A 12,554-nucleotide genomic window follows, 5' to 3' on the forward strand; every position below is an offset into this window, starting at 1 on the left:
TGGACAGAAGGAAGCTGCTGGGCGGCATGCGCTCCTGAAGTCCTGTCCAACAGGTTGTTGCGCAATGCGTGAGAGATGGAAAGACGCCAAATGGACAGGTAGGAATCTGTGATCTGCTGAGGCTTTAAAGACAAAGCCACTCAGACACACTGTCAGTTCCTGGCTCCATTTATTTTACATAAACCACTGTAGACGCACAGGAGAGAAAACACATGGTGGCCTGTAAAACACAGTATTCACGCTTGGCAATTCCTAGTTACGGCGATATAGCCAGAAAAAAAGATCAGGGCACTTTCAAGAACTTGTTGTAATAGATTTTAAATATACAGATTCCACTAACTACCATAATAGCCTTGTAGTTAACATATTTTAAGCCAGATAATTCTAAAGAACACTCCATATTTAACATTAGAAAGAACTACATAATTGGGGATCAGGGACCTTTTGACAATATACTTGCATGGAAAAAATCCAAAGCTAAATTATGGAGGTTGTAATGTACAGCTTATGCTATGTGCAATTGCTCTCCACAAAGCAAGTGTTCTGTACATGTAATTAGTTTTAACTCAAAAAGAACACTTCATGGAAGGAAACGTGAAGTTGAGTCGAACAATCAGAACAGATTCCATAACCAAGAGATATTTCTTTTCATTTCTCTGTAATGCTTTGTTTTGTTTGAACAAGATCAATTAAGTACCACAATATCAGGGCCCATAACTCAGCTCAATTTTATTTTAGAGTGCGATTTAAACCCTGGCAAAATATCATCTTGACTCAGTTTCCTCTGCTATAAAAGAAGCAAAAATCAGAGTCATCCGGTTACTTCCCGAGGACATCCAAGTGCACAGTTGGTTTCCTACCCAAATCCATTCCTCCTTCCACCTTCCTTGCTGTTAGAGGCCTGTTTACGTACCTACCCTCTTGGGGCCAGGTGATCAGACATCGTCCCCTCACCAGCCCAAGGGAGAGAATCTTGATCAATCTAAACCTGTCAAGGTAATTCCATTCCCCTTGCAAGGCACCAGGCTAGGCATGGACGGATGGGGTAAATCTGCTGGGAAGGTTTCTAGGAAAGGGATTCTTAATTCCTAAAAAGTGCTTCTACCTCTGACAGCAAATACACCAAGAGGTGGTAAAGGAACTTGGGCAGCCATTCTGGGGCTTGAGGGGAACCAACACAAGAGGCCAAACTACTGAACTAGGCTGGTCCTTGCCTCCGTCCCTGAGCTGCTGAAATAACGAGCCCTGGAGTGGCCTGACTCTGGCCTTTCTGTTTCATGAGATAATAAGTCCCTTTTGGCTTTCAGGCATTTTTGTTGAGCTTTCTGTTATTTGCCCAAAAAGCATCCCCATTCATACAAACAGCTTTAGCAGGCATTAAAAACTCCCCAGGGAAGAACACCTTGGGTTTAAAATCTACGCAACTTGGAATTGACAGGGATATACCCTTCTTAGGTCCAGTTACTCACCATTAAAAAATAATGATCCTCAGGCTCAGCTCGAAGATATTTAAAAATCACTTGTTCCATGAACCTTTCCATTAGATCCCAGTCTTCAATTATTCCGTGTCTTATTGGCCACTAAAGCAAGAGAAACCAAACTACATCAAGCTTCAGTTCACATCAGTAAGAGCAACAGTTTAACAACAGCACTGGCCCGGAAGAGATGGAAGACAGCGAGTTGTTGAACAGTGTTCCTCTGCATGGAGTGAATGTTAATTTATAGAAAGAAACAACAGGCACTTTACCAGAAAGAGTCCATGACATTACTGTTTATATTCTACTCCACCCATTTCTAAGCACAAAGAATCATCTTAACAATGGGATAACAGATGGAAAAGCAGAGCTAATCTACAATACCATTCGATCTGGAGTTTGGGGAGTGGTTTTTTTTTAGAACAAATGTCTAGTTAAATAACTTTAGTGTTTCTTTTTAACTGATCAATCTGCAACTCTCCACATGACAGGTTAATTAGTCAACCTACAGGTTTCCACAGGAGCAGACCTTGCTTTCCACATAACCCAGCGGTCCCTGAGTCAACTCTGCATTTGTAAATTCACTGGATTCCCCACATCAAAAGTACCTTCATCAAAAACAACAACAAAGCCTCTTTTCAAACATAAGAATAAAATATATTCTACAACTCACAAGTACAGTTTCTACATAAAGCACCACTTTGCATCACTCATCCTGCTGCTCTGCTCTTGGCTGTGCACTTACAGAAGAGAATCCCAGCAGGCGTTTACCTTTGTGGCATACGTGGGTTTATCTATGGCTTCGTCCCCTATGAAGAAGTCCAGGTCGTCGACACCCCTCAACACCCTCCTCTGGGCTTGGTCGACCACCTTTGCAGACTCTCTGATGGCAATACCTTAGGAAAAACAATACAAAGAGCCCATTACCATACTCATTCATTTCAATGGTCAAGAGAGGATGATAAAATCCCTATGTATGCACAAGTAAATTTTCAGTATTACGGTTTTATTTGGAGTCGAGTGTGTTCATAGAAAAGACTCTACCAATGAGTACGTAAAGTAACACAGAAACAAGTTACCATGTTCCAGCATTATTTTCAGCATGGCACAAAAGAACTCAGCTGGTCTGCTTTTAATGCTGACAAAAGCTACATTACTAAATTTCTCAGTTTCATCTGAAAAAAATTCCTCAAGATAGTAAATGAAATGCCCATGGAGTATCAAATAGATTACAAATTTTAAAATATAAAATAGGAGACAAAATTTAAAATATAATACAGAAGAAAAGAGTAAACTGAAAAATGCCTCATGTCATTTTCATGAAACTCTGTCAGATTTAAAACATATTTTTAGTCTTGTTACCAAAAAAAAAACCTGATTTCCCATTAAAAGAACAATTAAGAGGTTGCTGACTAGTATCTGACAAAAAGAAAAGTACAATAATCAAACAATTGTATTATGTAAAAATATTAATGGCTTTTTTGAAACATTATTTTAATAAGAGCTTAACCTTGATACTTAGGAATATACTTAGTAGTAAATAATCATATAAAACTTAACTCCAGAATTAACATCTAATGAAATGTGGAAAGCTTCACAAAGATTCAATTTTCCATTTAAACTCCTAACCCCTGGTTAAACTCTGAGTTCCTAAAAACTACTCTTCATCAAATTTGTTCCAGAACAAATTAGAAAACAAATACAATTATTTTTAAAGGTAGATTATCTGAAATCCCCAATTTATTACAAATGAAGAATAGCAAGAAAGCTACGGGAGTGAATTTTAATCCTTTTTCTCAGAAAGCTATCTTTAAGTAACAGGCTAAAGAGGTGGAAAAAAAAAAAGGACAGAAATCACTTTGCCCATCTCCTTTTCTCACTCCAACTCATTGCCACATTTAGTCTCGAAGCTTTCAAGTTACGAAAGGTGGCACAAATCTAAAGGACAGAATTTCTGCAGGAAATGCTAGGGGCTGAGCCTAGAGAAAGCATCCATGTCGGAAGCAGTGAGCCCATCAGGGCCATGAGGCTAAGAATGGGGCCAGAAAAGGAGGGCCAACACTTACTAAGGCAACCTGTGGAAACCAACACAACCCATCTCTGAACACCGACCGCGCCATCCAGTGGCGCACTGACACAGAATCATCCGATGCGCCAGTTAGCATTTCAAGGGCCCCTGGAGAGAGGGCTTGCAGCAGACCTCAAAACTCCTCACAGTGTGGCAGTGCCAGATTCCACCCTCTGGGCAAGACCAAACTTCACTATGCCCGAATTTAGAATTAAACGGCCAAGTCAACTTAAAAGACTGTAAAGAGACAACGACAAAAAGATCCTTCAATTCATGACTTCATTCAAGTTTGCCAAAAATTTGAGGGCAATATATCGAACCAAGTGAAAACTCACCACCTTAAAGAAAACAATGCTAACCTTAGTGAGAATGAAGCTACCACGCTCAAAAATTCACCTGAGAACAAAGTAAATCTTATCCCTCCCAAAAGGGAGATGTAAGTACTCTGACCCCAAAGCACAGGAGATCTATGTTTTAGTGGCCTTTAGCAGCAGCAGCAACAACAAACCATAAAGCGTGCTTCTTTTAACTATTACACGGAAGCAACTACAGCCATGAAAGAGAGTAAAGCTTTATAGAGCTTATATTCAAAATCTTTTGTTCATACCTATGAAAAGCAAGATGTGGTCCAAATAGTCCTTGAGAACATGATGGAGAAATGTGTCTAAAGAGTAGCTATCAGTGAGCACCTCTGAGTATTCACGGAGTATACACATGACTCGCTGTAGCACACAGATCTAAATCACCCGCAGCTTTCTCCAGCACACCACAGCTTCCTACAGGACCCTGACTCAGGTGTAAACAAAGACAACAAGTGTGCGGAGAACATTAAGATGGAAAGGACAACAAATATAACAGATAACAGGAGCAGCACCTAAACATTCCAACTGCTTACATACATGTGGCATCTCCATGCAATGGAATATCATGAGGCCACGAAAATACAGGAGTTCACGAAGTGACCCACAACGTTCTCAGAGATGGAGCGTCAGGAGAAAAAAAGCAAGGTGCAAAATGGTGTCCGTGGTACGCCACCACTTAGGTAAAAACACGTCTGTGTATATTCGCCGGTACATGTACAGTTACCTCAGGAAGGAAGAAACCAGAAACTGTAGTTGCCATCTAAGAGGGGAAGTGGGTGGTAGAGAATTAATTTTCGCTGTACATCTTTTTACAGCATTTAATTTGTATGTCACATGAATGTATTACCTATTCAAAGTTAATTAAATTTGGACTTCTGCTTCTGGAAAGATGGAGTAAACATACTTTTCTCTACTCCTCTCACTAAGCACAGCTAGAATCCCTGGACTTTATATTTGAAAGAAACATAAAAATGCTGAGAGGTGAAGAGAAAGCAGCAGACTGGCTAGGGACCTCAGGACCCAAGGAACAACACGCTGGTGACTTCCAGGTTTTCGTTTGTTTCATGTGTCCTACGCTGGCTGCCAGGGAAGCCAACAACCCAGAAACACCAGTGGGAACAAACAAACACAGTCCCCAAAAGCCTGCTGTCTCCAGCCAAAGGAGGTGAAAGGGGCAGTGAAAACATACAACTGCCCGACTCCAATCAAACACGACAGAAAAACAAACCCCCCACGTGCAGTGTAGACACCACGCAGGAGCCAGGACTCATCCCACCCCTCTGCCTCCACACCGGGGTCCTGCCAGAGGAGGCCTGGTGGAAAGTCAGCACTTCCACCCCTCACCCTTCCGGCGGATGGTACCTGCAGAAGCCTAGTCAGGGGTCTGATCCCCCGCCCACACTCAGCAGCAACATGGAGCCCCTCCCCAAATGAGTGTCAACAAAGGCCAAGAGGAAAACCTGAACTTCAGCCCCAAACTGGCATTAACAAAGGGTATCCCCCTTCCCCTGCTGGAGCGATATCAGAAATGACTTGCCAAAGCATAAGATTTAAATAAGATCTGGAATCTCATAATATAATACCCAAAATGTCCAAGTTTCAATAGAAAAAAAAAAACTCTCACCATAGCAAGAACCAGGAATACCTCAAGTGAAATGAGAAAAGATGATCAATAGATAGCAACACTGAGATGACACAGATAACAGAATTACCAAACAAGATTTTAGGAGCCATCATAAAATGCTTCAATGAGCAACTACAAATGCACCTGAAACAAATGAAAAATAAAAGGAAGTCAGCAAAGGAACACAAAGTCACAGCAAAGATAAAAGATATAAAGACAAAACCCACAGAAATTTTAGAACCAGAAAACACAATACCTGAAATTAAAATGTCAATGGATGAGCTCAGCGGCAGAAAACGACAGGGGAAAGAGTCAATGAACTTGAAGACAGCAACAGAAATAACCCAACCTGAACGACAAAGAGAAAACAGACTGAAAAACAAATGAACAGGGCTTCAGGGACACGTGGGCTGGACAACAGCACATCTAATATTCATGTATTCCGAGTCCCAGATGAGAGGAGAAAGGAGGTAGGGCTGGAAAATCATCCAAAGAAATTACGGTTAAAAATTTGTCAAATTTGGGAATTCCCTGGTGGGCCAGTGGTTAGTACTCCGTGCTTCCACTGCAGGGGACCTGGGTTCGATCCCTGGTTGGGGAACTAAGATCCTGCAAGCTGCGTGGTGAGAAAGAAAAAAAAAATTTGGCAAATTTGGCAAAAAAAATAAAACAAACCTATAAATTCAAGGTTGAATAAACTCTAAAGAGGATAAACCCAAAAAAAAAATCCAAAAACTAAAGAGCAAAGAAAAAATTCTGAATGCCTCCAGCAAATTTCTCATCAGAAATCAGGTAGCCCAAAAGGAAGTTGCATATTTTCAAGTGTTGCGAGAACTGCCCACTCAGAATTCTATATTCAGCAAAATTTCCTTCAAAAATGAGGAGCAAATCTAGACATTCTCAGATGAACAAAAACTAACAGAATTTGTCACCAACATCTCTACTCTAAAAGACTGGCTAAAGAAAGTTCTCTAAACAGAGAGGAAATGATAAAAGAAGGAATCCTGGAACATCAGGAAGGAAGGAAGAACAAGAGCAAAAATATGGAAATTACAATTACTTTCCTTCTCCTCTTGTGTTTGCTAAATTATGTTTGGCAGTTAAAGCAAAAATTATAATGCTAATGTGCTTCTCAATGTATAACCTCAATTAAAACAGAAAGGGAGGAGGGTAAAGGGACATAAAGGGAGATAAGGTTTCTACATGTCACTGAAACTGGTAAATGCTGACACCGCAGACTAAGAAAAGCTATGTACATATAAGATAATAACTAGACCAACCACTTAAAAAGCTACACAGAGAGAAGCACTCAAAACACCACGGATATGGGACTTCCCTGGTGGTCCGGTGGTTGGGACTCTGCACTCCCAATGCAGGGGGCCTGGGTTCGATCCCTGGTCAGGGAACTAGATTCCCATGTGCTGCAACTAAAAGCCTGTATGCCACAACAAAGATCCTGCGTGCCACAGCTAAGATCCAGCGCAACCTAAATAAATAAATAAGACACCACAGGTAACTCAAAATGAAATTCTAAAACATATTCAAGTAATCCACAGGAAGTTAGGTAAAACAAAACAAAGAAATTAAAAACAGAAAGAACAAACAGAAAAAGAACTAATCAATAATCACAATAAATGTAACAGTCTAAACACACCAGTTAAAAGACAGATATTGGTAGAGTGTATTAAAAAAACGTGACTGAACTCTACATTGTCTACGAGAAACTCTCTTCAAATCTAACAATATACGGGCACACCTGGTTTTACTGTGTTTTGCTTTTATTTAGTCTTTTTTTACAAATTGAAGGTTTCTGGCAACCCTGAGTCGAGCAAGTCTACTGGTGCCACTTCTCCAACAGCATTTGCCCACTTCATGTCTCTGTGCCATATTTTGGTAATTCTCACTATATTTCAAACTTTTTCATCATTATTATATTTGTTAAGGGGATCTGTGATCAGTGCTCTTTGATGTTACTACTATGACTTGCTGAAGGCTCAGATGATGGTTAGCATTTTTTAGCAATAAAGTATTTTTTAATTAAGGTACCTACACTGTTTTTTTAGACATATGCTATTGCACACTTAACAGATGGCAGTACAGTGTAAACATAACTTTAAAACCGACTGGGAAACCAAAATTTCGTGTAACTCGCTTTATTGTGATATTCACTTTATTGCAGTGGTCTAGAACCAAACCCACAACATCTCCAATGTATGCCTGTATGCAGGTTAAAACTAGAAAGATGTAAAAAGATACTCCACAAAAATATTAATCAAAGAAAGTATGAGTGGCCATACTGCTATCAGAAAAAGTACACTTTATAGCAAAGAAAATTGCCACTGATAGAAAGGGACATTAAATAGCAAGAGTCAATCTGTCAAGACAGAGCACTCCTAAGTGTGTATGTACCAAAGAATGCTGCAAAATATGAAACAAAAACTCAAAGGAGAAAAAGACAAGTCCACAATTATAGATATAGACTCTACCTCTCTCTCAACTAGTGATGGAAAAAGGAGAGAAAATCAGCAAGGATACAGAAGAACTCAACACCATCAACCTACAGGATCCAACCGACATGAAGAGAACATTCCACCCAACAAGAGCAGAACACACATTGTTTTCAAGTGCACATGGGACCAAAATAAATCTAATACTGGACCATAAAACGAACCTCAACAAGTTTAAAAGAATTAAAACCATAAAAGTGTGCTTTCTGACTACAATGGAATTAACTCAGAAATCAATAACAGAAAGATAATGAGAAAATCCCCCAAATACTTGGAAACTAAACAACATAGTTCTGAATAATCCATGGATCAAAGAGGAAGTCTCAGGGAAACTAAAAACTGCATGAACAGAATGAAAATTAAAATACAAAATATTAAAATGTGTCGGACATAGCTAAAGCGGTGCTAAGAAGGAAATTTTTAACACTACATGCTTACATTAGAAAAAAGAAGTCTCAAATCAATAATCTAAGTTCCTACCTTAAGAACCGAGAAGAGTAAAATAAACCCAAAGCAAGAAAACGGAAGGAAATAAAGAGCAGAAATTAGTGAAATTTGAAACAGAAAAATAGAGGACAATCAATGAATCAAAAAGCTGATTCATCAAAAGTTAAAACTTTTGCTCTGCAAAAGACCCTGTGAAGAGGATGAAAAGACAAGCTAAATGATAGGAGAAATTACTTGCAAACCACATATCTGCAAACGACTCATATCTAGTATATACAAAGAACCCTGAAAACTTAACAGTAAAAATACAAGCAACACTATTAAAAAATGAGCAAAAGACACGAAGAGACATTTCAAAGATGATATGCAGATGGCAAATAAGCACATGAAAAGATGTTTGCCATCACTGGCCGTTAGGGAAACGAAAATGAGGAGAATGAGACATCACTGCATACTTACTGGAACAGATGAAGTAAACCAGTGACAATGGCAAACGCTGTCAAGGTGAAGCTGGCTCTCTCATACATAGCTGGTGGGAGTGCAAAATGACACAGCCACTGTGGAAAGCACTCTGGTAGTTACTGAAAAACACTAAACACAAACTTGCCATACAACTTGCGCTATGCACAGGATTTATCCAGAGAAATGAAAAATTATGTTCACACAAAGACCTGTACACAACTGTTCATAGCAGCTATATTTGTAATAGCTAAAAACTGGAAATAACCAAGATGCCCCTCAAAAGAAGAATGTTTAAACATCTGTGGTACACATCCACACACTGGAACAATACCACTCAGCAATAAAAAGGGACAATCTACTGATACATGCAACAACCCGGATGGCACCCAAGGGCTTTATGCCAAATGAGCAAGCTAATCTCAAAAGGACACATACACTGTATTACTCCATCTCTATAACAGCCTCTAAACAGCAAAATTATGGAGACGGAAACAGATTAGTGGTGGTCAGTGGGCAAGGACGGTGGAGGGGAGGGATATACGTGTAATTATAAAGAAATAACATGGGAAATAACACGTGTAATTATAAAATAATAATACGTGTAATTATAAAGAAATAACACAACATCTTTGTGGTGATGAAATAGTTCTATATCGTGACTGCAGTGGTGGTTACAGGCATCTACACATGGGATAAAATGACAGAGAACTGCACTTACACTGCTCCAATGTCAAACTCCTGGTTTTGATATTGTACTATGATTGTGTAAGATGTAACCTTTGGAGGGAACAGGAAAAAGGGTAAACAGAACCTCTCTAAACTCTCTTTACAACTTCCTGTGACTCTATATTTCAAAATAAAATATTTTAAACACAAATAAAATATAGTTGTAAGGTATGTATGAGCTTGTAAATTATTTAAACAAATTAAAAAATAAAGCACCTCAGTTAGCTATAATGATGAATCAAAACTAAGAAGATTAAACTTAAACAATGTAAAAGTTCTGCAGATCAAAAAAATATATATATGGGTATAGAATGTGTATAACCAGAAGACATAGGCTATTCTCCAAGTGCTAAAAAGTCATCGGAAGGCAATCTAAGGAAGATTATCAGGGAGAGTATATCTAAGGAAGAATACACCTAAAGATTGAGATAAAAATTCTATACCTCAATAACACTTGCTACAGCAGTTGACAGACAACAGTAATTATTTTTTAACATTTATTTATTTATTTGTTTATTTGTTTGTTTGGCTGTGCCAGGTCTTAGTTGCGGCACACAGGATCTTTGTTGCTGCACGTGGGATCTTCGTTGCAGCATGCGGGATCTTTAGATGTGGCATGCAGGATCTTTTAGTTGCAGCATGTGGGAACTTTAGTTGCAGCATGCAAACTCTTAGTTGCGGCATGTGGGATCTAGTTCCCTGACCAAGGATCAAACCAGGGCCCCCTGCATTGGGAGAGCAGAGCCTTAGCCACTGGACCACTAGGGAAATCCCGACAACAGTAATTTTTAAAATAAAAATATCCAGTATATTTCTCAGAAGAATGTCAAACATTTTACTAAACCTTCAAACAATAATTCCTAACTTATATAAACCATTCCAAAGAACAGAAAAGAAAGCTAACAACCTCATTTCATAAAGCCAGTATAATTTTGATGTACAAACCAAACAAAACTGGTACAAAATAAAGAAAATTATAGACTAATCTCACTAGTGAAACAGTAAAATCATTCTTTTTAAAATCAGAAAGACAAAAGCACCAGCTATCCCCAGTTCTAGTCACTGACAGAAGTTCTAGCCAGTGCAGCCGGATCAAGGAAAAAAATATGAAGTATTGGGGTTGGAAGAGACAAAATAACCATTATTTGCAGTTAATACAATAGCTTGCATAGAAAACTTAAGAGAACCTGCAAGCTATTCGAACAAATAAGACAGGGCAGCAGGACTGTTGGATTCAAAAACAACTTTAAAAATTCAGCAGCATTCCTACTATGGTGGCGACAATTAGAAAATTTAATTAAAAAAAAATTCACGACAGCAAAAAACCATAAAGGTACCTAAAAATAAATATGGCAAAAGGTATGTATGAGCTTTTTAAAGAATACTGAAAAACATTACTGAAAAACATAAGAAACATGAATAAACAATAAAACATATATACCATATTCCTGGATAGGAAAATTCAATTCATAAAGATATCAAAATTTTTTTAATATTTATTTATTTAGGCTGCGCCGTGTCTTCGTTGCGGCATGCAGGATCTTTAGTTGCTGCATGCATGGGGGATCTAGTTCCCTGACCAGGGATCGAACTCAGGCACCCTGCATTGGGAGTGTGGAGTCTTACCCACTGGACCACCATGGAAGCCCCAAGATATCAAGTTTTTCCCAAATTAATCTACAAATTCAATGTGTCTCTAATCAAAATCCCATCATAATTTTTCACTGACCTTAAACTGATTCTAAAATTTATGATAAAGAGTAAGGGCCTAAGAATAGCCAAAGCTACTCTGAGAAAGAAAAAGGAGAAGGAACCAGACCCACCTGATATAAAGAGACATGCCAAAGTAATAGTATTTAATACAGTATGAATTTGCAACAGAAAAACACCATAAATATTCCCAACCATATACAGCGCCTCAATATGATTGAAGAGGCACCCTCCAATAAGTGGTGCTGGGGCAACTGGCCTTCCATTTGGAAAACAATTAAATTAACTCTCTCCCACACCATAAAAAAAAAACTTTTTTTCTTAGAAGAAAATACAGACAGTCTTTATGACTTTAGACTATAAATGCATTTTTTTAATAGAAACAAATTATAAAAAAGGTAAGACTGAAAAACTGAACTACATGAAACTTTTAAACTTCTGGGATTAAAAAATAATTTTAAAGACATCTTAAAATAGGAGAAGAGGGACTTCCCTGGTGGCGCAGTTGTTAAGAATGCCCCTGCCAATGCAGGGGACACGGGCTTGAGCCCTGGTCCGGGAAGACCCCACATGCCGCGGGGCAGCTAAGCCCGTGGGTCACAACTACTGAGCCAGCGTTCTACAGCCCAGAGACACAACTACCGAGCCCACGTGCCACAACTACTGAAGCCTGCACACCTAGAGCCTGTGCTCTGCAAGAAGAGAAGCCACCGCAATAAGAAGCCCGCGCACCGCAACGAAGAGTAGCCCCCGCTCACCGCAACTAGAGAAAGCCCACGTGCAGCAACGAAGACCCAACACAGCCAAAAATAAATTAATTAATTATAAATAAATAAATAAAATAGAAGAGGATATTTACAAGACATTAGTATTCAAAGTATACACAGAGTTTCTGTAACTCCATAAAAAAGACAAAAAAATGCAACAGAAAAATGGGCAAATACACAGACAATGAAAGGTGCTCAACCTTCCTAGTAATCAGAGAAACGCAGACTTATAAAATAAGACATCATTTTACATTCATTAGACTGGCAAAAATTTAAGTCAAATAAGATCAACTGTCGTCAAGGATGTGCAGAATCAGAAACTCCCATCCACTACTGATGGGCATTTAAATCAGTCCAGGCGCTTGGAAAAGCCGTTTGGCAATACCTGACAAGGCTGAAGAGGTGC

The 12,554-nt window shown here is 38.9% G+C and overlaps 1 protein-coding gene across 13 annotated transcripts in view; it reads right to left on the bottom strand.

Moving 5' to 3' along the window:
• Positions 1-12,554, bottom strand: part of ACTR3B (actin related protein 3B) — a 106,733-nt gene that overhangs the window by 74,452 nt on the left and 19,727 nt on the right. For 12 of the 13 annotated variants that reach the window (XR_014297202.1, XR_014297203.1, XR_014297204.1 and 9 more), the window contains 2 exons: positions 2,247-2,371; positions 1,470-1,580 (listed from right to left, as the gene is read on the bottom strand). Coding sequence is in view for 9 of the 13 variants with exons in the window: in XM_082661824.1 (XP_082517950.1) it covers positions 1,470-1,580; positions 2,247-2,371 (236 nt within the window). In the remaining 4 variants the exon portion in view is untranslated. Of the gene's footprint in view, positions 1-1,469; positions 1,581-2,246; positions 2,372-5,529; positions 5,674-5,785; positions 5,879-12,554 lie in introns of all 13 variants that reach the window. The other variant, XM_082661831.1, reaches the window with a different exon arrangement.

This window comes from Grampus griseus (genome assembly GCF_964374135.1).
Source record: "Grampus griseus genome assembly, chromosome: 9".
NCBI classification, from domain to species: Eukaryota; Metazoa; Chordata; class Mammalia; order Artiodactyla; family Delphinidae; genus Grampus; species Grampus griseus.